General features: G+C 38.8%; 1 protein-coding gene across 1 annotated transcript in view; it reads right to left on the bottom strand.

The window, feature by feature from the left end:
• Positions 1-22,442: 22,442 nt before the first annotated feature.
• The window catches only part of D-CDES (D-cysteine desulfhydrase), a 404,250-nt gene continuing 398,926 nt past the window's right edge, over positions 22,443-27,766 (bottom strand). Inside the window, exon 10 of the mRNA XM_089374568.1 lies at positions 22,443-22,974. Within this exon, the coding sequence (XP_089230694.1) occupies positions 22,770-22,974 (205 nt within the window). The 3' untranslated portion in view covers positions 22,443-22,769. The remainder of the gene's footprint in view (positions 22,975-27,766) is intronic.

The following is a 27,766-nucleotide window of genomic DNA, read 5'->3' on the forward strand; positions in this document are numbered from 1 at the left end:
TAATTAATTTAAGATATATATATAATAAAAAACAAAAAAAATTATGAAAAGAAAGGCATATATATATATATATATTAAAAAAAAACAAAAATCAAAATATATATATAAAAAAAAATCAAAACCAAAAAAAAAATTATATTTAATTTTTTTATTAAAAAGGAGAAAAAAAGGAATAATAATAAAAATTAATAAAAGAAGAGAGATAAAATAAGTGAAGAAAAAACAAAAAGATGTCATCCACCAAAATCAATGGTTTCTTTTCAATATGTCACTTTTGTTCAGTGGATATCCTAATTGTCATGAATCATTTAGAAATCAAAAATGTTGTCTGCACAAATTGTTACAAAACTTTTACCTTAGTTGAATTTCTAAGTGATGCACAAAAACAATCAATTGCAAGAGATATAAGATAATTAATGGAAAAAACCACCACAGATCTACATGGTGGGAAGGAGCACAAAAAGAACACTACACTGTCATCAAAGAAGACTATTCTAGAGAAAACTCTGAGTCACAAGAAATCAAGGAAGAAGGAAACAACTCTCAAAGCAAGCAAGGAGAAAGCCCGCCCCAACAAATCAACAGTTATGAAGATTTGAATACCGTAGAAAATAAATATCCATTTAACAGCAAAGCAGATCTCCTAAACCAAACTTCTCCGATTATAGATCGCGAAGCTAAGACACCAATGTCCCAAGAACCAGAAGAGATGAAGGAGATGCAAGACAAAGGAAGTTGGAAGACCGTAGAGAAAAGAAAGAAAGCTACAACACCAATCTCGCCAAGAAAGACGAGGAGCCAGACAAATAAAAATTAAGAAAATTGTAGGTCCGATAGACCAATTTGGTCTCAGTGGACGTTAACCACCATCATCATCATCATCATCGACAACAAGCTGATTTTAATAAGGAAATGAAGAAAACAGAATCCACATTGCAAGTTGAAAGCCCATGATCACTCCTACAAAACGATGTAATCTAGTGTACCAAGAAATTGTAGCTAGAAGATTAAGAGAAAGACAAAATAACCAAACTTCAGCAAAACAAGGAAGTGTTACAACATGAACATAAAAAACTTGTGGATATGCATTACAAGGAAGTAATGGAAAAGGATGAAGAAACATCTCGCCTCAAGGACCACATCAAAAAATTACTTGCACAAGTGAAGAAGACTAAGGTCACAAAGAAAGAACTCAAGAAGCACTTATCAGAACAAGAAGATGAAACTTTACGTTTAAAGAACCTTAATAATTTTTTTTAGAGAAATCAAAGGTCTAAAAGATGAAAAACTTAAAAGTCAAAACATTGAAAATAAGGTTGATGAATCAGAAACCAAAGAACTTTTATGTCCGAGAAACCATAATCAAAGTCTACTCACTCAAATTAATAAACTTAAAGATGATAAGAAAGCATTAAAAGACAAGTTAGAACAATTTACTCAAGAAGTATCGAAATCTTCAGTCGTAGCAGTCCAAGTTGAATATAACGAAACAAATACCGAACCAGCGAATATCATAACTCAAGAAGAATGCAAACTAGTTGAAGAAAAGATGCAGTTAGATTTTACAGTTCATATGATAAACATCCCAAGTGAAGGTTCTATAACCAACTCAACAACATCATCACTTGAAGTAAATAAAAAAAATTCCACACATTTAATAAGGGAAAGTCAAACAAAAAAAGTTCCATATCGACATCCGAATCATGAAAGTGGATAACTCAACCAAGCTACGTATTGGGACCATTCAGAACAGAAACACCAAACTGATGTTCCAAAAAATAATGATGTAACCTCAATCCAATCCTATGATGACAAGTCGTTACAAAATTCCATTGATCATAATATTCCACAGAAGATTAATATAGGATGGTCAGATCCCTTTTCAATACGACAATTTTTTTTGTCACTTAGAAGATCGTATCAACTTGTATCGACGAAGATGATTGTTCTAAGACGAGAAGACATTCAAAACCAAAAAAAAAGATCAAGCCTTTTTCATCGACAAGCTTTGATCAAGCCTTTTTCATCGACAAGCTTTGAGGACAAAGCTTTTTGAGGAGGAAGGCTGTGTTATGAATAAAATGTATAGAAAATAATGTAAATGATAATAATCATAAATACTGATTAGCTAATTAGTAATTAGGTTGAAGAGTCATGTCTAAATGAGACATGAATCTACATGAAGAGACACCTGCTTGGTATATAAGCAAGCCTCTCACTCTCATTGTATCATCATCTTTTTTTTTTTTTTTTTTTTTTACAGTGGAATCGGCAACAAGGGCAGCCTCGCGACTCGCGTTACACGGGGTCGATTCTGACCGCTACCTATATAACCACTGGGAGCATGCGCCCGCCCCTCTCCACAGCTCCGTTTTAGTCCGGGGGATTTGAACTCGTGACCTTCAGTGCGAAGTCGCCTTTCTAACGACTTCCCGCGATGTGATTACCAACTCGCCTATCCCCGTGGGGCTCATTGTATCATCATCTTATTCATACATTTAATATATAATATTTGTATCCTCATGGATATCTTTATATTCCAAGTCTTCTGGAGTAATTAATCTGAAGAAGGAACTTTATTCGCTTCCTTATGACTTGATCGTGGAAACGCACAGAGGAAAGTATGATCACTTCGGGTAAGAGAATGTGTGTGACCCTACAGAGAGTCAAGTGCGATGCATGAAGGTTCCAACAAATGAAGGGAAAAGAAAGTGTGCTCCTTGGAAGAATGTAATAGTACGTAGCTTGAAAGGAACACACGAGTGAAATGATATCACAAGTTAAGATGCAGAATAGTCCACAAGTTAAAGTGGTGAGTTAATCCAACAATGCACATTCAATAGGATTTGTACAAATGCAAACAAAATAGTTCATAAGCATATGTGTAAGTTAAATAACATACATTTACAATACAACAAAAATAGTCTCACTATATTAGCAACATATGCATGAAAGCATGTTGCCTCTGATTTAATTATTATAACTGAAATTTGCATCCATACATACACCATTGACGAGCACAGGCCCCAATATTGGCACATTACAGTCAAGAACGCTTGCTCCTCTAAAGAAGTACACTCGATCTACGCTATGGAGAAGCCAAGGCCATTCACAATAATCCAAAGCTCTTTCTAAGCCTAAGCCTAGCCAAAAACTTGGCTCCGAAAATCCCTTTACATGAGATATGAGGCTCTATTTATAACAATAGGGGGTGACTCTTCAACTCCCCTTTGTGACCTTAGGACTACCCTCATCGCTCTTCAACTTCTTCACAAAATAACACAATACATTACATGATGACCTTTCATACTCTAATATTGACACTTGGAATCTCACGTATAACATAATTACAAATAATATTACATTTTCCACTCATACCCATATGATACAAAATAGGGTAGAGAGAACTTGACAACCTAACAAGACACAACACTATGATGTTGGAGTTTGGGAGAAGTATAGCTCAACAAGCTCCACTTGTTGCTTCTCAATCACATATTGGTGTCAAGCTTGGTACTGTGTGATGGTGTCCCCAAACTGCTTAATGGTGTCTTGTTGGAAGCAGACTCTAGCCTCCATGGCATCTGGGTATGAACATCATGAGCAATATTGTTTTGACTTTGACAGGACCACCGATGAAGTTTTGCATGTTTTGTTTGTTCAGCTCTAAATCCTCCTTGGTGGAAACCCGCCTCAGCTTCTCCTAGTACTCTTCAATCTCATGCCTGACTTCTTGTTTGCATTTAACTTCGTTGAGTGAGCTGACTAATGGGACCTTGTGGGTTCTCATGATGAAATCAAAATTGTTGTACAACCGTACATATGGGGCTTGAATGTTTCTAATGAACAATGCGAGATGCTTGTTGTTATGCATCAACATTCAAACTCTTTCCTTCCCCAACTTTGCCAGCGGATTCATCTTCTTTACCAAAGTAAATAGTGCCCCTTTGTATCACATTGTCCATTCTTGCATGACGGTGATGTCAGTTTGCACATTCCTCAGAGTCTTAACAAATTCCTTGCTCTGATATTGCATGCTATGCAAGCGGACAACTATCGTATGTCATGAGCTGCTCATAGAGGTCCCACATGGTCTCTTCAAGGGTTGATACCTCACCAAATATCGTTGCTTTGATTTTCCCCAAGTAGACCTTTGTGGGAGCTGCATTCTGTGTTGCTCAGTGGAGCTTTTCTATCCCTTGTCAGGCAACCTATATATTTTGTATCAATTTCTTACTCTCGGTTGTCAAATACTAAGCATTTGATCTTGTTTTACTCGCAAAGGCCAAGTTGGCTTCGACAGTGGTATTTGGATTCCTACTAGTGTCCACCACTATCACCCTTTCTCTAATGAATGTAGGTGATGCATGATCATTGCTCGAGGCAAACTCTGTGGCTGGAGGTGGTATAGGTTGAACAATGACGTGTGGGGCATCAGCATCATACCAATATCTTCATCCTACCATTCTGGTCCCAACTCCATGTCCGCAACTTTAATCAAATCTTTGATTGGCTGAGCAAGATCCTCGCCCTGCATCTGTTCGCTCTTTTCCTCAGCTGCTGGCCGATTTTGTTCTTGAATTGGTGTTGTTTCTTCTGTCATTGTGCCTTGCCTTTCTTCTTCTTCCCGCTTCTACTTCATTTCTTGTTCTTTCCTCCTCAGCTCCCGTTCTTCCTTCGGTTCTTGTTTTGCTTGCTTCGATCTCAGTTTTTCTACTTGCAAGTTCTTCTTTCTCTCTTCCTTCGTTCTTATCTATGTATCCTTTGCTTCATTTTGCTTCTACTACCAAAGCTGTCTGCATGAAGACTGAATTCACTTTCACTTTGTAGCTTTGTTCTCCCTCTTATTCTATCAGCAACTTTCTCTTTCCCTGATATTGTACTAGATTGTTTCCTTCTGCTACTGTTGCTGGACTTGTTTCCTTGTTAGTGTTAACTCCTTTTTTATGAGCAGTTGAGTGTTATGAATATAATTCATAAAAAAATAAAACAAATATAAATAATGTGAATGATAAATAATCAAATAATGATTATGTTAAATAGTCATCAAGTTAAGTGAAAAGGCATGTCTAAAAGACATGCCCAATCGTAAAGGGACACCCACCTAGTATATATGTGGGTCCTCATTGTAACATTCTACTTCACTTATACATCTTTATATATAATAAATTATTATTACAAAATATCTCATGTATTTTAACATTCAAGCGAACAAGCTATCAATTTTGATGCTTTAGTGGTATCAGAGCCATGGCGCACAATATAATCATGCGAGTCTTTGAACATTGTTCATCGCACAATGTGCCATTATGTTCACATTGTGAATGCATTGAGAAGTTTAGTAAAATTCAAAAAGCATTTCAATGTTTAGAAAAATCATATGAAGTTTTCAAAGCATGTCTAAAGGATATCGATAATAAGGAAGATGACAGTGGCAGTGACGAAACAAAACAAGGGGAAGCAGGAGATGAAGATTATGTAGATCATGATGATGATATAGATGAAAATGATGTGAATGAGGACTATCTTGAGAAACAAGAAGATGAACAATATCATAACAAGGAGGAAGATGTTGAAGAAGACATTGATGATGATGAAGATGAAAATGTTGTAGAAGAACCTAAAGAAGAAAGTGATCATGGAAATGGGGATGAAGGATTAACTCTGAAGGACATTCACATGATGAATTTCAACATTTTTTTTGAAGGTCGAGATATCATTAAGGATGGTTCAATTACTTTGTCGTATGGCAGTCACTATGGTCTGATTAGAAGGAATGGTACAAGGAAAATAACACCACTACGACATATCGCCTTGCATGCAATTGATGGTATCCCCAAGAACTGCCAAATTTTACTTGACGAACCCACTAATCACCTTGATCTTCATACAGTTCTATGGTTGGAATCATATCTTATGAAATGGCCAAAAACATTTATTGTTGTTTCACATGCTAGAGAATTCTTGAACACAATGGTTACAGATATTTTACATTTTCATGGGAAAAATCTAATAAGTTACAAGGGTGACTATGATATGTTTGAGAGATGCTTGAGGTCTGTCTCTGTCAATTCAGTTTCACATTGGCAGGAGTCAGAGAAGGAGGTAGTCAATGGAGCTTCACCACACTTAGAGAGTGAGGTGGTTAGTGGAGAATCACTGTATTCAAAGAGCGAGGAATTTATACGAGATGCGACACACATTCCACAGGGGAAACACATTCCATAGTTGTCATTTCCTTGGACAAAATTTAAGCAGGAGAGAAACCCAAGTGACCCTGATGTTAGTACTCCAACTCCAAGTGTGCCTTCTTATGGTTCAAGATTTTTCACTCCAAGAACTCCATAAAATGCAATATTTTCACCTAAATGTCCTCCAAGTACACCACGAAAGAAAACAATATACACAGCGGCAGAAGTTGAACGTAAATTGCGAGCAGAGCGTGGGGTTATTGGTTATAGCTCAAACCCTATTTTTCTACTACAGATTCTAGAATATTACTCGGCAGTTTCTCACCATGGGGAATGAGGGTTTATTGATATGGATTACCCTGCTATTGGTACTGTCTCGAGTCATCAATTGGAAAAGGATTGTGATGCTCGGGGAGATCGATGAAGGAAATTTCTCCACCGTATACAAAGTTATGAACATATTAGAAGGTTGTTGTTATACCCTGAAAGAAGTGCACTGTGATCCAAATGGAGATTGCCAGAGAAATTTGCAGGCTCTCATCAAATTTCTGGCCTTAGCATCTCTAGGAGTCCATAAAAATATAGAGGCATTACTTAATCTGCTCTAACAGATTGGCGGGACACTACAATATATCCACAGACGTGGAATAATCCATATGGTTGTGGCACCTCATAAAATTTATATGGATTACATGCATTACACGCTTGGGGGTTTTCATCTTGTTTTGTGTAGGGATATCTCTATCGATCAAACTGAAAAAACAATTGTTTCCGCTGCTAACCCCTCCACCAAGATCGTCGGCCTACCAGAACATCGGTTGCATGCCATACGTCGTCATTGCTCGATGCCATCGAATCCTGTTGACATTGTCACAGGTTTTTTAAGCGGGCCTTCACGAGTTTTCCGAAGCTGGTCAAACGACGACTCGATTCAACGCGACGCTATAGTCATTTGGTTATAAATTAATTATATAATTAAATCAATTTAATTATTCAAATAAATTTAATTATTATATATATTAAATTAATTTAATTATTATTTTAAAATTTAATAATAATAATAATATTATTATTATTATTATTATTTAATTTAAAAAATGTAAAAAATTTTATATATATATATATATATATATATATATATCACTAACAAACTATACATACCATCACTAACAAACTATACATACCAATGACGAGTTACATATGTCGAGATAACACACACAACATGAAGAAAAAGATCAACAGTAAGCTTGAGGACAAAGCTTTTCGAAGAGGAAGGCACAAACTATACATACCAATGACGAATTACATATGTCGAGATAACAAGCACAACATGAAGAAAAAGATCAACATAAGCTTGAGGAAAAAGCTTTTCGAAGAGGAAGGCAATGTTATGAATATAATTCATAACAAAATAAAATAAATATAAATAATGTAAATGATAAATAATCAAATAATGATTATGTTAAATAGTCATCAAGTTAAGTGAAAAGGCATGTCTAAAAGGCATGCCCAATCGTGAAGGGACACACACCTAGTATATATGCAAGTTCTTATTGTAACATTCTACATCACTTATACATTTTTATATATAATAAATTATTATTACAAAATACGTCGTGTATTTTAACATTCAAGCCAAAAAGCTAGCAGTTTTTGATGCTTCATTGAGTCTCTGCATATTTTGGAAAGTTAACTGACACTTGCTCAATTGCTTCCCTAGTACTGCTTTCAGTGGTGTCTCTTGAAGCAACTCCCTTTGGTGCCATGGTAATAATGACTGTTGGAGAGAAGTGTTTCACGAGTGTGGTACTTGTGGGACAAAAAGGACATTCATGGTAAGCAAACATTAGCTCTTGCAAATCTAACTTCATAGCATGATCAAGCAGCAATATGGGCATCTGATGAGAGGCATTGCGCAATTTTCACCTACAAGAGGGGATGAAAGGCTGTGGGCATTGCACATTGTGTAGTCACAACAACCAAGGGTGCAACGTAAGGCTTGATATTGCGCAATGCGCAGTTCAGCTTGGGAGAGATTGTGCATAGCGCAATCTTAGTGGCCAAGGTTGACAGGCTGAGCCCTGGAACTGTGCAATGCACATTTGGGCCAGCCTGTATTGCACACTATGCAGTTCTAGAGGTCAAGCTTGGAGCTTGAGCCTTACAATTGCATAGTTCCTAGCTAGGCAACACAAAATCCGGCTAAGGGAAGTGTATATTTGTCTGATGGAGGTGTGAAAAACAAGTAGAACTTTGTAATAATGTGAGCTTGAGTACAGATCTAACTAAGTGAGGATAAATCGATGAAAACAAGTGCAAAAACTCAACAAACAGAAAGAAACTCAAGTATGTGAGGAGAGTCGTCGAGACAGCGATCGTTGGTGCAAAAACAAGAAAATCAATGCGACACTTGTGAAAGGAAAATGACAGACTGAAACAACACTTCTACAAGCTAAAGCAAGTTAAAACACTAGTAACCAAGAAGAGAAACAAGTGAAACAACACTCACACAAGCCAAACGACAAAAAGCGACAAAAAAACGACAAAAAGTGATAAAAGAAAAACTCACCCAAAAAAGCGACGACAATGCTCCGAAGGTTCCTTGATCTCCTTAGGAATGCTAGAGCTTGATGATCGAATGTACAAATGATCTCTAGAGGCGTCCATTACATAGAATTGAGCAAATTGGAATTTATGATGCGCATGCCTAAAGTCAAGGAAAAGGTGACACTTAGCAGAAGTTTCTAAAATAGTGAAAGCGTCTCCTTCAGGATACTAAAAATAGAGCCCTATTTCCTAGGGATGTTTTTTCCCTTTAGTTTTCTTTCTTTTTCGAGGGGGAACCTGCCATGCACGCTGTTGATAAAGGTTGCACAGTTCTCGGGAATTGGTCAACTTTCTGGCTCAGTGTGCACTGCGCAGTTTCTTAGCTTAGTGAGGGTTGCGCAGTTTCTGGGCTCAGTGTTGGGCTGTCTTCCATGATAGCGTAGTTTCTGAGCTCAAGGTTGACTTCCAGTCAGGACTGCGCAATTCCCATAATCAAGGTTGCTTTCCCTCCAGGATTGCACAGTTTCTAGGGAAATCCTAGAACTATTGTGGGACCAAGTTAAGAGATCAACTTGTGAGTTGGAAAATAAACTAGGTAAGAAAACACAAGCCAAATGAAAAGATAAGTCTCATTCGAAGCACAAATACCTGGATAAGTGCGAGATGAGTTGTTGTGGATAGTAAGCAAGGCTCCAAAATCGAGGCATATGAAAAATTTTGGAGGGTGGTTGTAGCCGCTACAACATTGGTGACACACTAGTAGAACTTCAACTCTCTATATGGACCTTGTCTCATGTAAAGTGAATCTAAATCGTCTAGAAGTATTGTTCATTTTTTTTATTATCATGGCTTTTTCACTTAGCTTGAGTTAAAGATATAGTCCCTACCATTCTCTTCATCAGCAACACGCATACCAAGCCAAGTCAAATTGAGTTGTTTTGATTGGGGATGAAGGGTATATAGATGTGCAAGTAAAATAGGTTGTCAAAGTTTTAGTTTCATCTCTGGTTTTGCTCCACTGCTAGCAAGCTTAGACAGTACCCCGACGAAGTCACTTTAGAAACACAAGAATTTCTCTGTTGCTAGCGAGCCTGGACAGTGCCCCGACGGAGTTACTTGCTTCACCTCTCTGCGCAGGAAACCTTTCTTTATTTTCGCCTTTTATTTCATTTTTCAGTTTCATTTGTTCAAAAAACTGTGCATAGGAACTTATTTATTTCATGGGGCGGAAGAGGGATCTCGACTTATTGAGAGCATAAGAGGTTGTTCCTTCAAAGAAGGATATTTATATATACCTTTGACATACTTGTTAGGATTTTCCCCCTCTGCTTACTCTACTCAACTTAGTTGAAAAGGGTTATCCAAAAATAGAAGACCAATTAGAGTAGGTGGTACTAGTTAAAAATGCAAGCATCGTGACTTCACCATGACTCTCTTTGAAATGAATGTATTTTCCATCAAGGTATCATCGACTAAAAGAAATGCAAGATTCACATAAAGAGAGGGAATAAGCAAATAACCAAGTGTTGATAGCAATACAATTTCCTCTTGAACTTCACCCTCCTTGTCTAAGAAGCCAAACATGGTTTCATGCGAAAACTAAACTACAGCTACAAAAGTAAACATACAAAGGAAAGAATTGGGATAAAGGAAAACAAAGTAAAGAAAATCAAGGAAGCAAACAAGAAAATCAAACAGCTACTACTCCTAACCTAAGCAGAACATAGGCCAACTTACATAAAGTGATACTTCCAATGCACCCATCGACACCTTGGTTGGCCCATGTAAGCGAGAGCATGAACATCATGAAAGATATACAAGCATACCAACAAGCAAGAAAGATAAGTCAATACAAACAAAAACGTTCGAAGCTTGAATGCACTCGCAGAAAAGTAAAAACGAAAAGTGCATGAAAGACACTCTATAGATGTACCATGGTGTCCAAACACCTTGCGAGCCGAACACAAGCAGGCACACACTTTCAAACTACGAAGGCAAGCGAATATGAAGAAAGAAGAAATTTTTCGTTTTGCAACAATGCTCACCATGTACGACTCCTCAAATGACTGAGCAATAGGATCGTGTAATATAGATGGAGGGTCCAAAAATTGTAAGACAAATTGATTTTCAATATGTGCGATAGAGTGATGAGGAGCCTCAGAAGATTCAACACTATTCTAATCGGAAGCAGAACTGACCTCAAGACTACGAGAACCTGACATAACCATCAGCTCAGGTTGAAGTGCCTCAACAACTTGGGGAAGTTCCAACTCATCAGTAGGTAGATCGTCACAGATCGGTGGCTGGGAAAGATTAGCAGTGGAAAAATCAAAATCGTGACCGAATGAATTAATGAAGAGGTCATGAAAACTATGATTGGAAAGTTCAAGATCATAAATGGAGGCATCCTCATGATCTGATGAATCACAAAGAGGGGAAGATGAAAAACGATAAATTTCACCCTCTATGTTTGCAGAGAGATGAGATGAGGGATTAGGAAGATCAAGAGTAGAAGAATCATCCTCTCCACATCTGGATGAAGAACTGACATCACATGTGTTTTGTGCATGATAGGAAGTAGTAACATCATGAGGAACCAAAATTTCACAAGATTCAACAAAAATAACAAAATTGTGGGAAATGCCAGAATGATGGAGAGGTGCGGAAGGAGGAGAATCATCCTTCGTCATAGATTCTTGTTTAGCTATGGGCTCCCCCACATAATCATTGTGAATGATATTGCAAGTTTGCTTCTCAACACCAAATCCATCCAACACTTGATCCTCATGAACATCACAAGAGAGATTTGAAACAAATGAAAACAACACGTCACAATCCAAAGGATCAGAAGGACCAAAGGATGGAGGATGAGGAGATAACGATTCATCACAATCATCAGATTGATAGTCCAAACTTGCATTGAAATTCTGACTATGTGAGGTGGGAAAAGGTGGTGTTAGATCAACAGACGAATTTTCATCTTCTCCTACCTCAACCTGTGGAACTAGAGTTGTTTGATGAGAGGAGGACGAAGGGTCACTTGGAATAGCAACCTTTTCCGTTGCAGATTTAAAAGCTCTAACACCGAGGTATGTTGGGAGCGACTCAAAAGATTCTAACTCATGTTGATTTTCTAAAATGTGAACAAGATATTGAAATCTTTCTGTCAATAACTTCTAATCAACTTGATCTTCAAGATATTCAAAACGCAAATGCATAAAACAAATGTGAAAATGATGCAATGATTCATCAGGTGATTTTCACAACTATAAAATTTTCTTACCCAGATGTTTACGATTGAACATGTCGCAAGTGCGAGACAGTTCTGTGACAAGATGCTCTAAAGATTGTATGGAGGCATCGGTCAATGTGTCACACCATTTCCTTACACACCCTTTGAACATGAGAATAAACAACTGAGAGCCAACATCCTCAAGGGGGATGTTGTGCTCTGTGCAAAATTGAAGAAAACGATCAGTATGCTCAAGCAAGGTTGTTCCACCCTTGCCATCAAATTTAAGATGTGACAAGTCATCAATGATATTCACCGGCACTTGTAATTTTATGTCTCTGGAAAAACATGTCGAGAGTATGATTCGGGAAGAAGTCATAAATGAGTGCAGAAATTCAAAACAGACTTCAAGGGCTCAGCTTGTCATCTGGCCCTCCTTCTAGCGCTAGAAATTTTGATAGTGTTGGACTTGCCAACATTCAGGGGATCTCCTCGATATGAAGTCCCAACTAGACATCACACCAATTGGAATATGAATCCCAATAGTGGGTGATAATGTTGTGCCTTGACCATGGAAACACGTAGAGGAAAATATGATAATTTTGGGTAAAAGCAAGTGTGTGACTCTGCGGAGAGTCAAGTGTGATGCATGAAAGTTCCAACACAAAGGGAAAAGGAAGTTTGCTCCTTGGAAACTTGTAATAATATGCAGCTTGAAAGGAACACACGAGCGAAATGACATCACAAGCTAAGATGCAAAATAGTCCACAAGTTAAAGTGATGAGTTAATCCAACAACACGCATTCAACAAGATTCGTACAAATGCAAACAAAATAGTTCATAAGCATATGCGTAAGTTAAATAACATACATTGCCAATACAACAAAAATAGTCCTACTATATTAACAACATATGCATGAAAGCGTGTTGGCTTTGATTTTATTATTATAAGTGAAAGTTCCATCCATACATACACCATTGACGACCACTAGTCCCAATAGTGGAACATTACAGTCAAGAATACTTGCTCCTCCAATGAAGTACACTGACTCTACGCTATGGAGAAGCCAAGGCTCTTTACAATACTCCCAAGCTCTTTTTAAGCCTAAGCCTAGCCAAAATCTTAGCTCCCAAAATCCCTTTACATGAGTTATGAGGCTCTATGGATAACAAGAGGGGGTGACTCTTCAACTCCCCTTCGTGACCTTTTGACTACCCTCATGAATCTTCAACTTCTTCAAAAATAACAGATTACATTACATGATGATCTTTCATATTCCAATATTAACACTTGGAATCTCATTGATAACATAATTACAAATAATATTACATTTTCCACTTGTACCCATATGAGACAAAATAGGGTAGAGACAACTTGATAGCCTAACAAGACACAACACTATGATGTTGGAGTTTGGGAGAAGTCTAGCTCAACAACCTCCACTTCCTGCTTCTTGATCACATATTGGTGCCAAACTTGGTACTGTGTGATGGTGTCCCCAAACTGCTTAATGGTGTCTTGTTGGAAGCAGACTCTAGCCTACATGGCATCTGGGTATATTGTCTTGGAACTTGTGTCCAACTCGTTCTGGAGCACGAGCAACATTGTTTTGACTTTGACAGGGCCACCGATGAATTTCTACATGTTTAGTCTATTCAACTCTAAATCCTTCTTAGTGGCAACCTACCTCAACTTCTCTTTGTACTCTTCAATCTCCTGCCTAAATTGGTGTTTGTGTTTAGCTTCAATGAGTGAGATGACTGATGGGATCTTGTGGGTTCTCACCATGAAATCCAAACTATTGTACAATTATACATATGAGGCCTGACTTCCACTGAACAAGGTTAGTTGCTTGTTGTTCTACATCAACATTCAAACTCTTGCCTTCCCCAACTCTGCCTGCGGATTCATCTTCTTTACCAAAGTAAGTGGTACACCTTTGTATCACATTGTCCATTCTTGCATGGTGGTGATGGAAGTTTGCACATTCCTTAGAGTCTTGAAAAATTCCTTGCTCTATTGCTGCAAGCTATGTAAGCGGACAACTGCCTTATGTATGGTCATGAGCTCCTCATAGAGGTCCCACATGGTCTCTTCAAGTGTTGATACCTCACCAAGTATCATTGCTCTCATTTTCTCCAACTAGACATGTGCGGGAGTTGCATTTTGTGTTGCTCTGTAGAGTTGTTCTACCCTTTGCCAGACAACTTGTAGATTCTATATCAATTGCTTACTCTCAGTCGTCAAATATTGAGTGTTTGATCTTGTCATACTCGTGAAGGCCAAGTTGGCTTTGGTAATGGCATTTGGATTCCTACTGGTGTCCACCACTATCACCCTTTCTCTAATGAATGCAGGTGATGCATGATCATTGCTTGGGGCTAACTCTGCAGTTCGAGGTGGTAGAGATTGAACCATGAACAGCGGGGCATTCAACATCATATCAATATCTTCACCTTGTGATTCCAGTCCCAACTTTATGTCCACAACTTCAATCAAATCTTCGGTCGGCTGAGCAAGATCCTAGTCCTGCATCTATTCTCTCTTTCCCTCTATTGTTGGATGGTTTTGTTCTTAAATCGATGTTGTTTCTTTTGTCATTGTGTCTTGCCTTTCTTCTTCTTCCTACTTCTGCTTCTTTTCTTGTTTTTTCCTCCTGAACTCTTGTTCTTCCTTCATTTCTTGTTCTGCTTGCTTCGATCTTAGTTATGCGACCTGCAAGATCTTCTTTTCTCTATTCTTCCACTCTGCTCTCTGTATCCTTTGCTTTTTCTTCTGCTACCAATGCTGCTTGCATGAAGATTGAATCTGCTTTCACTCTACAACTTTGTTCTCCCTCTTATTTTGTCAACAACTTTCTTTTTCCTTGATATTGCACTAGATTGTTGCCTTCTACTACTATTGCTGGACTTGCTGCCATGTTAGTGGTGACTAATTTTCTATGAACAATTGAGTTTCCGCATAAATTGGCAAGTTAATTGGCACTTGCTCCACTGCTTCCCTAGTACTGCTTTTAGTGGTCTCTCTTGAAGCAACTCTCTTTGGTGCCATGGTAATAATGACTATTGGAGAGAAGCGTTTCACGAGTGTGGTACCTGTGGGATAGAAAGGACACTCATGGAAAGCACACATTAGCTCTTGCAAATATAACTTCACAGCATGATCAAGTAGCAATCCGAGCATCTGATGAGAGGGATTGCGCAATTTTCACCTACAAGAAGGATTGGCAGGCTGTGGGAACTGCGCATTGTGCAGTCCCAACAGCGAAGGGTACAACCTAAGGCTTGAGACTATGCAATGCATAGTTTAGCCTGGGAGAGATTGCGCATTGCATAGTGTTAGTGGCCAAGGTTGACATGTTGAGCCCTGGAATTGTGCAATGAAAAGTTGGGGCCAACCTGTACTGCGTAGTTCCAGAGGCCAAGCTTGGAGCTTGAGCCTTAGGATTGGCAGTGCCTAGCTGCGCAAGGAAAAATCTGGCCGAGGGAAGTGCATATTTGTCTTATGGAGGTGTGAAAATGAACAGAACTTAGTGATAATGCGAGCTTGAGTGTAGATCTGACTAAGTGAGGATAAATCGATGAAAAAAAGTGCAAAAACTCAACAAACAGAAAGAAAATCAAGTATGTGAGGAGAGTCGTTGAAACAACGACCATTGGTGCAAAAACAAGAAAATCAATGCACCACTTGTGAAAGGCAAACGACAGACTAAAACAACACTTCTACAAGCTAAAGCAAGTGAAAATGTGAGTAATGAAGAAGAGAAACAAGTGAAACAACAGTTGCACAAGCCAAATGAAAAAGAGTGACAGAAAAGTGGCAAAAAAGCGATAAAAGCAAAACTCACTTGGAAATGTGACCACAATGCTCCGAAGATTCCTTGATCTCCTCGAGAATGTTAGACCTTGATGATCGAATGTACAAATGAGCTTTAGAGGCATCCATTACATAGAATTGAGCAAATTGGAATTTATAACACATATGCCTAAAGTCAAGGAAAATGCGACACTTGGCGGAAGTTTCTAAAACAGTGAAAGTGCCTCCTTTGGGATACTAAAAATAGATCCCTATTTCCTAGGGATGTTTTTTTACCTTTAGTTTTCTTTCTTTTCTGGGGGGGAACTTGCCATGCACACTGCTAGGAAAGACTGTGCAGTTCTGGGGAACTGGGCAACTTTTCGACTCAGTGTGCATTGCGCAGCGTCTGGGCTCAATGTTGCGCTGCCTTCCATGACTGCACAGTCTGTGAGCTCAAGGTTGACTGCCAGTCAGGGCTGTGCAATTCCCATCATCAAGGCTAGTTGCTCTCCAGGATCGTGCAATTTCTAGGGGCAAGCCCAAAACTGTTGTGGGACCAAGTTAGGAGATCAACTTGTGAGTTGGAAAATCAACTAAGCAAGCAGACACAAGCCAAAACGAAAAGATAAGTCTCGGTTGAAGCACGAATACTTGGCTCAATGCGAGATGAGTCGCTGTGGATAGTAAGGAAGACTTCAAAATTGAAGCATAGGAAAAATTTTTGAGGGTGGTTGTAGATGCTTCAACATGATTGTAAGAGCACGTCTGGATATTTCTTCTCATTGGGGTCTGCTTCAATTTCTTGGATGAGCAGGAAGCATAAATCCATTTCTCTAAGCACCGTCGAGGTCAAATACATTATAACTAGTATGGCCTGTTGTGACGCTGTTTGGTTGAGGAAGCTCTTTAGTGAGCTATTTGAGCATGTGCTAGATACCACCATGATCTTTTGCAACAACCAAAGTGGGATTCACCTTTCAAAGAATCTCATGTTCCACAACCACTCCAAGCACATTGATATGGTACAATAAGGAGAAATAAGGCTCCAACACATTAGCACTTACGAGCAGAGGTCATAAACATCATCACAAATCCCTTAGGGAAGGTCAAATTCTTAGCCTTCCAAGAGAGACTTGGAGTCGTGGAAAGACCCTCCTATGAGAGTCCCGCTTGAGTTGGACATTGAGCTCTGGGAGCTCCTAGGGGCTTGGGGTACTTCTCGGAGCTATGAGTGACCACAGGATGAGTGTTTCACCTTCGCCTATTGGTGCGCTATGTACAGGGTCAGTGCTTCACCTTCCCCTGTGATACCCCATGATGGTTCACTGTGTGTAGGGTGAGTGGCTCACCTTCCCCTACGATTGACATATGCATAGGATGAGTGGTTCACCTTCTCTTGCTGATGCCCCAACATACATCCTACCCATGTAGTCCAGGGCTCATGGGGAGTACCTCTCATCTGGCTAATGAGTTGGGAAACATGGATAGGGACCATAGCACTATCGATCAATGCATCATGTATTATTGTACTCCCTATGTCTAGGATGCATGGTGTTCAACTACTTTATATGGGATCAAGTCTTATTGAGGTTCTACCTTTGGATTGACTTTTGTCAGCGAAGAGTGGTAATGTCTTGTGACTCATTCTCGATTGATTCTTCTTCATTATTCATATCAATGTTCAACAAAGCAAAGATGAGATGACAGAGATGGTACACGATGACAAGATGGCATGATGGTCGATGATGATGATGGATGGATTGGTAGGTGGAATTCTCCTTAGTTGAGAGGGAGTGTTAAAATTGGCAACTCGAGCTAAATTCCACCTTGGGACAACTCATTTGATGGAGATGATGATTGCATTAAATTCCTCTTTTCGAGAGGACCAAAATTGATATAAAGATCATCCAATTTGGACAAGTGGAAGTGCATTTTTGAATTTATGCCCACACATGTGCAAATTGTTCAGGTCATCACATCAACATGTAGGCTCATGAAGCCCAATGGATGTGACTCTTCACCCACAACAAATTGTCTAAATACAAGTAACCTCTCACCTAATTTGGCATCATCATCACTCACACATTCTCTCTCTTTCTCTCATTGGTTTGTACAACATTGGGCATTTTCTCTCTCCCCCATGTGTGGCACAGGGAGGTCGAATTACAAGACAAAATTGCAGGGCCGAAAATCTCAGAAAATTCTACAGTTTGACCTGTGTTGACCAATGTTGACTTTGACTTTTGGGGCATCCTTTGACTTCAATTTTCAACATGGAATTATGTCTCAACAGGCCACATTTATGGGCACAAGAACCGAGGAAAAAGGAAGACTTTGACCTACATTGACCACAAGCCTGTTTCACTGCAAGTTTGACAACAGGTTAACCAAGTTTGACCACAGATTTTATGACTATTTTTTGCTGACTTTGATTGTTGCTAGAGGCTGAGTTTGACTACCTTTGACCAAGCTTCAAAGGAGAAGTTTGATTGTTGGGTTGACCATCTTTGACTTTCTGGATAGGGTTGATTTGACTGCTGTTGACTGGGACAATATTGTAAAACTTTTTCGAGGATGTTTTGATCTTCTATTGGGAATTCAATTTTGAATTTTTGTACTCTCTCTCTCTGTTGAACATTTGGTATAATAATAAGAAGATTTCATCAGAGGGTTTTCCTTACATTGGGGTTTTTCCCCGGCATCTGCCAAATCTGGTGTCCTCTTGTCTTGGCTTGTCTTCTGAATTTTATTTTATTTTCTATCTACAGTTATTGTCAATGTGATTTATGGTTAGTGTGATTGCTATTGGAAAACTAAATTGGAATTTGTCATTGGGCTGCTAAAGGAACGTTGAAGTAATTGTGCTAAGCATAGAACATACCATTGTTATCTAATTTTAACAAGAGGACTAAGCTAGAGCCTTTGTCATAAAGGGGCATATTTGTGGGCTATTGTGAGGTCTCAAAGGCCTACCTAGTCGAGATTCTAGGACAAAGGAAAGTAATAATTAGTTGGGATGTCAAATTTGATGAGGTTAGGACCTTTAGGAGGTTTCATGAGAAAGAGCCAGCAAGGGTAGAGGATTGGGAGTGAGAGGCTCCTATGGCTAAGTAGGGACCAACAACACAAATAACAAGGACATAACCCGTAGATTTGGAGGACAAACGATATATTCCTTTGATCTCTAACTGGAGGAGGTCGAGATGGGTCGAATAGACGCTAAAGGATGTTGAGGAGCATATGGAGGCTCCTAGCAACACTTTCAGGTAGAGTAAACCATAATCAAGTTTTTCTAGTTATTTGGCATTGTCGAGCAACATCAGTGAGTCTGAGCGTTCCACTTTTGAGGAGGTTGTAGATGAGTAGGTCTGAAGGGATGCCATAGTGTAGGAGTATTGCTACACCATGAGGAATGATATAGTGGACATAGCTCCGAGGCCAGAGGAAAAATATATGGTCACTTCTCAATGGATCTATAAGATCAAACATGCAACTAATGGAAGTGTCGATAAGTACAAAACAAGGTTCATGGTGAGAGGGTTCTCCTAGTAGGAGGGAGTGAATTACGAGGGGAGATTCACACCTATCACCAAATATGCATTCATTAGAGAAGTTATGTCCATTTCTTCAGATATGGGGTGGAGGATACATCAGATGGATGTGAGGAGGTGTATATTGAACAACTTCAAGGCTTTGAAGTGCATGGGAGAGAGTCTAATATATGCAAGTTAAAGAAGGCTCTTTAAGGTTGAAGTAGGCTCTGTGTGCATGGTACACTAGGATCGATGAACAAATTCTTGGTTTGGGATTCACCAAGAGCGAAGTAGACTCTAACTTGTACTTGTTATAGGTGAGATGCTCATATTGGTACTGTATGTGTACAATCTCTTCTTGATAGGGTCAGAGAAGTTCATAGGGATATGCAAGGAGAATATTGCTTTAGAGTTTGAGATGAAGGGCATCGGCTTGATGCAATACTTTTTAAGATTGGAGGTGTGACAACCATGAGAGATTTTCCTTGGGCAGGGCAAGTATGTAGTTGAGATCTTGAGGAGGTTCAAGATGGAGGATTGCAGGCCTATATCTACACCGATGATCACTAACCTAAAGAAGCAAAGTGCTTTTAAAGGTGAGTTGGTGGATCCTACATTGTATAGGCAACTTATAGGGTTTTTGATGTATCTGGTTAACGTTAGGCCAAATATATGTTTTGTTATGAACACACTCAGCCAGTTCATGGTGGAGCCAAGATAGGTTCATTGGCTGGCAGTGAAGCATACACTGAGGTACCTACAAGGTATAATGGACTTTGGGCTCAGATATGTTAGAGTTGGTGGAGAAGAGTTGCAAGGGTACATTGATTTTGATTGGGTTGAGAGTGTTGTGGACAAAAAATCCATGTCTAGATGTTGTTTCACCATGGGATCAACCATGAGATTGTGGTAACAGGAACCAACAATCAACAACACTTAGTTCAATAGAGGAAAAGTACATGGCAGCCAACATGGCAAGTTGTGAGGCAGTATGGCTTCACAAAATGTTTGCAGGACTATTTGATCTTGAGATCAGCGAACAGTGATTCACTGTGATAATGAGAGTTGCATTAAACTCTTTAAGAATCCAATGCTTCATGACAGGTCCAAGCATATCGAGATCATATATCACTTCATCAGAGACAAGGTCTAGAGAGGTGCTATGAGATTGTAACACATTTCGATAAAGGAGTAGGTGGTAGATATTCTCACTAAGCCTCTAGTGAAAAGGAAGTTTGTGAAGCACTGAGATAAGCTTGGAGTGGCGGAGAACCCTTTCTTGCTAGGAGGAAGTGTTGAAGCTTATACTAGCTTCGGAAGGTCTTTTGCATAGGCTTGGTGTCTTAACATGTAAAAAATTATTTATTGCCTCTTTAAGTGCTTGCTTGGTGGAGTGAGTGATTTATGTCTTTTTTCCCGAGTCTAACTTAGGAAAAGTACAATTATTAAAGTCAATTATAATTGTGGACTATGAATTCATTTTCTAAGGACAAATAATTTAATTATTTAAGTGACTTAGAAATGTTCTCAACAATTGATCTCCGAGATCTTCTAGAAGGGAGATTAGGGTTAGGTGTTTGGGCTTAATGAAGACTATAAAAGAAAGCCTAAGGAAGAGGAGAAGACACAACAAGGGAAAACACTTTTCTCTAGTGCAAGTGGCTCAGTGGACTGAAGCACAAAGAAGGAAGAGTGCAGCTGGATTCGAGGCCATATCCAAGAGGCTAAATTGCTGGATATGCAGAGCTGAGTTATTGAAGAGGGAAAGAGGTCAATTTGATTGGAGAAGCTGGTCTTTTGGAGGCTGAATTTCCTGAGGTGCAGTGGTAGCTCATATGGAAGGTGTAGAGTCAATTTGCAAGCAGATTGTTGGGCCAAATTTCTCCAGGTTGAATTCCTTCAAATATGGATATCCAGGAGGCTGAATCCATCCAGTGGGGGCCAAGTCACAGGTTCCAGCAATTGTATTTTTCCTTGTAATTCTCTGAGTTGAAAACACTGATTTTCCATATTAATAAATGACGAAGAATTGTTGGGGGTATTTAATTGTTGCAGTGTGTGATTGATCTCTCCAAATTTTTGTTTCCTTTGTATGTAATCTCTAGAGGTTAAAATTTAAAAATGCCAGTGATTTTATTTTCAGTAAATCATAATTTATTTGGTTAATTAAAAAAATTGCTGGGAATAAATAATTTCTGTGAGAATATAAATCTAAGCTGGTATTAGAAGATTTTAACATAACTACATGATTTGCTCCAACAACCATTTGCACCAATTTGGACTCTGAAAGTTCCAGAATAAACAATATGTTAGCTCTGACTTGTTTGACATTTTTACTCATTTGCAGAATGGAAATATTGAGAGTGCCTCTTCATCCTCCATCTAAAGTACACATCTTTCTCAGGGTGACAAAAAGATCTTTTAAGGTTCATTTAGTCTTTAGATGTCATTTATTATCATCTAAAATGGTGAAAAAAGATCCCCTTAGTCATAGATGTCATTTAATCTAAACCTAAAATAGTGAAAAAAGACTCCACATGAGAAGAATGCTATGCCTCAAAGAGTTGAAGAAGAATGACACAACTCTGCAGAACCTTTACTAAGCTGTGCAGTGGCAAGAAAATTGAATAGCTCCACACAGAAGGAGATTGGTTCCTAATCCAAGAAAAAAGAATTCAGAGAGGAATTGGTTGGATTGAGCACCTTTAGACAGAAGTCGGGTATTTTGAAGCTTCTCTCATAATGTACAAAACAGACATGAGCTATAATTAAGGATTTAATCTGTTTGATTTGTCCAGAAAACAAATATTGTGCCAAATTTTTGAACATTACTTGTCACAAACACAAGAAAGAAAATATAGTTAGAACCAAATACACTGCTTTATATGGAACATCAGTAAATTCCACAGTATTGCATCACATCACTGAAATTAATAAAATAGTTATAATTGCTGCCCGAAAAATCTATGAAGCATTACTTTATTTCCCCAAATGCTTAGGCAATATGTGGTTGAAATTACAAAATGAGAAGTTTGCTAGAATTAAAGTTAACTGATAAGGTTATAGTGATAGCATTGATGGTCAATTGGCAATCAAAATAATACAAACTAGAGTATGAAAGAAGTCAAATTCCCATGGTGTTTTGAGCCAACAAAAACTTGATTGTGCAAATCCATTAACTAATGTTCTTTACAATCAAAAAGAGTATATAAGAACTGTTAAATTGTTTTATTTCTAAAACAATTTCCCTATTCCATTTGCCTGAAATGTTGATTCGTCAACCTTAAATCTCTGCCATTAATAGAATTGATGGTGATTTGGGAAGCAGAATAGTACAAACTAAAGTATGAAGCAAGCCAAAGTCCCAAGGTGTTTTGAGCCAACCAATGCATTTGATTGTGTAATCCACTAACTATTGCTCTTTCCTATCAAAGAGAGTTAAGTAAGAATTGTTAAATGTTTTATTTCTAAAACATTTTTCCTATTCCATCTGCCTGAAACATAGATTCGTCCACCTTGAATCTCTGCCATTTTCCAATCAGGGGCTGGAGCTGCTGCACTTTGTCAAACATCCCCAAAAGTCCTCCAGAGTGAATGAATAGAATTCTTCTTCCTTCCCACTTGGATGGATTCTCCATGATATCTTTACACATTTGATATACTGCCTTCCCACTGCAAAAAAACTGCCTCTTTAATAAAATCTAGAAGAATAGGGCAACTATGTGGATGCAAGATAAAAAATGCACAATGGATGCTACACTTGATTGGCTGACTATGAAGCACTGCTTGTGTCAATTCATAGTCTTTATATTTTCAATAAAGACACTACAATCTACCTGTTTCTGCAATTGAAAACTAAAATATATTACCAGTGATGGTCTTTATTCGAAGGGAAAATACTGCAAAATTCTAGCATTCGAGATAATACTAAGTTAACAGGTTATAGTTAAAAAGTTTATCTGGAAAGAAACTGAACTTTGTTTGTAGACATAATGACATCCTTCCACAGAAAGTAAGATTACATAGTAGTAAACAAAGCATAAATATGTATCTAAATATTCCATAATCGAATTGCCACATAACTGTACTGCATTTTAACACAACATTCTGGGCCAACATTTCCCCACAAGCCCGGTCAGAATGCCTACTGTATTGTATCGGAATCAGGTTCAACACATGGTTTTCAATGCCCTTAATTATTGAAATCTTATTTAATTCTTTTAATCACATGAAAAGGGGGTTGAATTGTTTTAATGAAGAAAGGGAGCGTTTAACAAATGTCTTCATGAGTGAAGCTAGAGAAAAGATGGGATTTTTCCGTTTCATGGTGGAGATAAGAAATGCATATTTTTGTTGAAGTTTCCATTCAATGAATGAGCAAAGAAAAAAAAAATCTGCTTTACTAATCAATTGAGCTAAGATACCCATTTGACCTCATTCTTTGAGGCTTTCATTGTTCTTTTGTCAAAATATTCCTGTAAGTGGAGGAGAGCAGCACACAACTGAAGGAGGATATTTGAGTCATTTAAAGCCATATTGCAGCCATGGAAAAGACCACAGTGGCATAGGACAGGGTTATTATCAGTATTTTCCACGGAAATAAACTCAATGGATACAAGAATGACAGCGGGAATCTAATAAAATCAGCTTGAAGAGACATCAATGACCAACTCTTGGGATTAATATATTTGTTGAAAGGTTCGAGGTGGTATCAGATTGCTTCTTTGCTATTTGGTTTGATTGTCAGGAATATGTGGATTTTGGGGGACAATCATCTTCAAATGATGCTCCAAAACTGTATAGGTTATGCCATGCTATTTATTTTAAGTGCAACCAGATGTTGTTTCCTATCCAGCATTATATCTTTCCTTGGTTTTTGAAGAGGACCATACCCAGACAAAAGGAGCTTCATCAATATTCATTAATTCTCTGCCAACACACAATGTTGAAGGAAAACTTGAATGTGAAATAACTGATCCTAAAGATCACATTTTTTAACTCAGACAGTTCATGTGAGTATGGCTTTGCAGTAGTCAATACAGATGATAAAAGTTCTGTTTCTGCGAAAGATATGATTTGCTACATGTGCTTTGACATATATAAAGATAATGTAGAGCTGAGGAAGCTTCCTTGCACAAATTCCATGTAGAGTGTGTTGACAAAGGTTGGAAATTAATGCATCTTTGTCCTCTCTACAAACATGAGATTGTGCTTGCTGCCTCAAAATCTAGCAGGTCTTGTGAGGGTAACTCACAAGGCATAAACTAGACCCAAGGACAACAATATGAGGTGTGGCCCACTGTGACCACGGCCACTACCTCTTGCTCTTTGGTAGACTTTTACCACAAGGGAGGCTTCCCTATATTAAGTCACCTAAAGGATTTATCAAGTACTAGGGATAAAATGACAATGATAGATCAAGGAGGGCTACTATGCTTAAGAACAGGGCTTAGCTAGCAAAACAAGGCAATTCACATCCTCCGAAAGGGCTAATTAGGGCACAACATAACCTAGAGCTTATGAATAAGCACGGTTAGTAGGATTACAAGGCCAGGAAAAGGCTTTTAATGTGAAAATTTCTAACACGAAATTCTACTGTAGTCACTGATTTATTTCTCCTACTTATTTTCCACAATAAGTTATTTATGAAACCCTTCAGTAAACATCAAAGTAAATTCTATTGCAGTTGTCACATAATAGCATAGAGAAAAGAACAGTGAAATACAAGCACAAGAATCAATCACATCGACACAGTGCAGTTGTCACATAATAGCATAGAGAAAAGAACAGTGAAATACAAGCACAAGAATCAATCACATCGACAGTTATTTTTGGACAATAGTCCCCGGAAAAACCCAATGCGGGAAAACCGGTGCAGTAGATGAGGGTTTATTTATTATTCTTCAGCAACAATTTCTTTACAAGGGATGATTTACAGAACATAGAGAAACCTCTAAGAAAAACACCTGAGATAATTTTCCTCCACCCTATGGACAAATTCTGACACCCAAGAGACCCTCCAGCCTCCACTGCGTCACCTCTGTGTGAGGATTGCGTCCCTTGCTGCGCTGCCTCTCTGAATTATCTCTCTGCGCTATCCCTCTACTGCACTATGTCCCCTCCTTAGTCTCTGACTGATGCTGATACCCTCATGTTAAAATTCGCAAATAGGGCCAAACTCCATGTGGGTCTACTTATTCATGGCAACTGATATTTTTCTTGGATTCCTCTCATCGAGAGGTGTAGGATTGATCTAAAGATCATCCGATTTCGACATGTATTCATGGAGATATGAATTTATTTGTGTTATGGGACAATTTGTCAAGATTGGCCAACAACCAAATTGCCCCCACCTGTGCTCAACGTTTTACTATAAAAAGAGGTGGCTTGCAAGTCATTAGTCACTCATCTCATCTGATCTTTTCCTCTCCACTCGTTTGGGTTTTGGTGGAAGGAAAAGTCACTAAGAGTATACGTTGCCCTAATGGATGCCCTAGACCCTAATGCAGTCTATGGAGGAACCTTAACACAGTCTATGGAAGAAGCCTAAGTGCCCTATATTACAGTCTAGAAGAAGCCCTAGACGTGGAGGAGAAAGGGTCCTCTTGAAGATCCTACAACAGCCCTAATAGCAGTCATGATGGAGAACCTTTAACGTTGTTCTAAAGACTTTAATGTAGCCATGGAAACACAACAAGGAGTGGGTAAAAACGCAAGTCTATAACAGACCCTAAGACGTTGTCTTTATATGCCCTAACTTTGTCCCTAACACAGTCATGGAAGGAGGTTTAACGCAGGCCCTAACTGTTGGCCTTATTCCACTCATACACTGGAAAGAAAGAGGTCTCTTCCACAGACAAGTAAGGTTTCAATGCAACAAGAGGAGGATCCCTTCACGTTGTCCTAAAAGAGACCTTATACGCAGCAAGGAGAAGCCCTATAATACACTATCATAATGGAGCTGGAAGAACAGTGAGGGGATTTGACCACAGGGAAAGAAGGGAGATGTATTACGAAGCCCTCTAATAGAAACGTAGGGCTAAAGTCAAGGCACGGTCATAAGCCCTAAAAGTTGTCATAGGAGATGACCTTAATGCAGTCATAAAGGAGGTTTTCACCAAGTTTGAACACTGTCCTAAACATTGTGTCATGAAGACCTGTTGAAAGAGTCTGCATCTATAGCCTAGCTGCTTTGCTAGGCTGTAAGCCATAGCAAACAGCTAAGGCTGGTATGCACTGATAATTGCAGAAGCATGTTGCAGTATGATTGAGTGCATGATGGGTGCAACATAGTGCACAATGACAGTGGTGTAGCATAGTGCAGCATGATGAATGGTGTAGCACAGTGCACAGTGATAGTGGTGCAACATAGTGCAACATGATGAATGGTGCAGCACAGTGCACAGTGACAGTGGTGCAACATGATGAATGGTGCAACATAGTGCAACATGATGAATGGTGCAGCATAGTGCACAGTGACAGTGGTGCAACATAGTGCAGCATGATGGGTGCAGCACAATGATGATTAGTGCAGCATGTTGAGATGCAGCATAGTGATGATTAGTGCAGCATGATGAGATGTAGTGATGGGTGCAACTCAGTGATGGGAGCAGCACAATGATGAGAACAACTCTGTGATGGGTGCAGCATGGTGATGGAATCATCTTGGAGGATAAATTGAAGCAGTTTGCCTTCACCTGAGTTCTGATCAGCTACCTCATGTGTTATCTTCTTAGTGAAGATCTCTGCTCTTATTTTGTCGAGTCAAAATGTTGACTTCTGATGTATATGTACTATCTCTCTCTCTTTGCTAAATTATTGAAGAACATAAGAAGAATTGATCAAGGGTTTCCCCACATTGGGGTTTGTCCCTGGCTGGCGCCACGTCTTGTGTTCTCTTGTCTTGGCTTGTCTTTTGCGATTTATGTTTATGTTCTATCTGCATTTTACTATCATGCTAAATGTGATTTCTAATCTGGAATTGATATTGAGCTAATATGGAAAATTGAAGTAAATTTGCTCTTAGCATAGAACATACCTAAAATTAACATGGTATCAGAGTTGAGGTGAAGACTCAATGATCTAGGTGGATTTTAGTGGCCACCCACCTATCCCACTTGGACCCCCACAACTGTCCCTTTCAGTTTTTCAGTTTCCGTAATTGTAGCACAATTTACTATTTTTAGCAGTTTTTTCGGGTCCTGAACTTCCAGAGTCGTTTTGAGGCCCAAAGTGGTAGTTCTCGGATAGATCTTTCTAACGAGCTATTGTATGCGTCAAACGGAGATCGTATGCTAAAGTTACGACCCCGGGAAATTGATGTACCAATTTACCCAAACGGGGCCCACAATTTGGCATTTCATCTTCTAGGGTTAGGTTTCAGGATGTGAAGGGTTTTCCATTGTTTCTCAACAATAAATAGGCCTTCGAGCCTCATTGTAAGACAGTTCAAAGGCATGTAGCC

Source organism: Pinus tabuliformis, chromosome 8, assembly GCF_031772625.1.
Source record: "Pinus tabuliformis cultivar Carrire ecotype Pingquan chromosome 8, CPIR1, whole genome shotgun sequence".
Taxonomy (NCBI): domain Eukaryota; kingdom Viridiplantae; phylum Streptophyta; class Pinopsida; order Pinales; family Pinaceae; genus Pinus; species Pinus tabuliformis.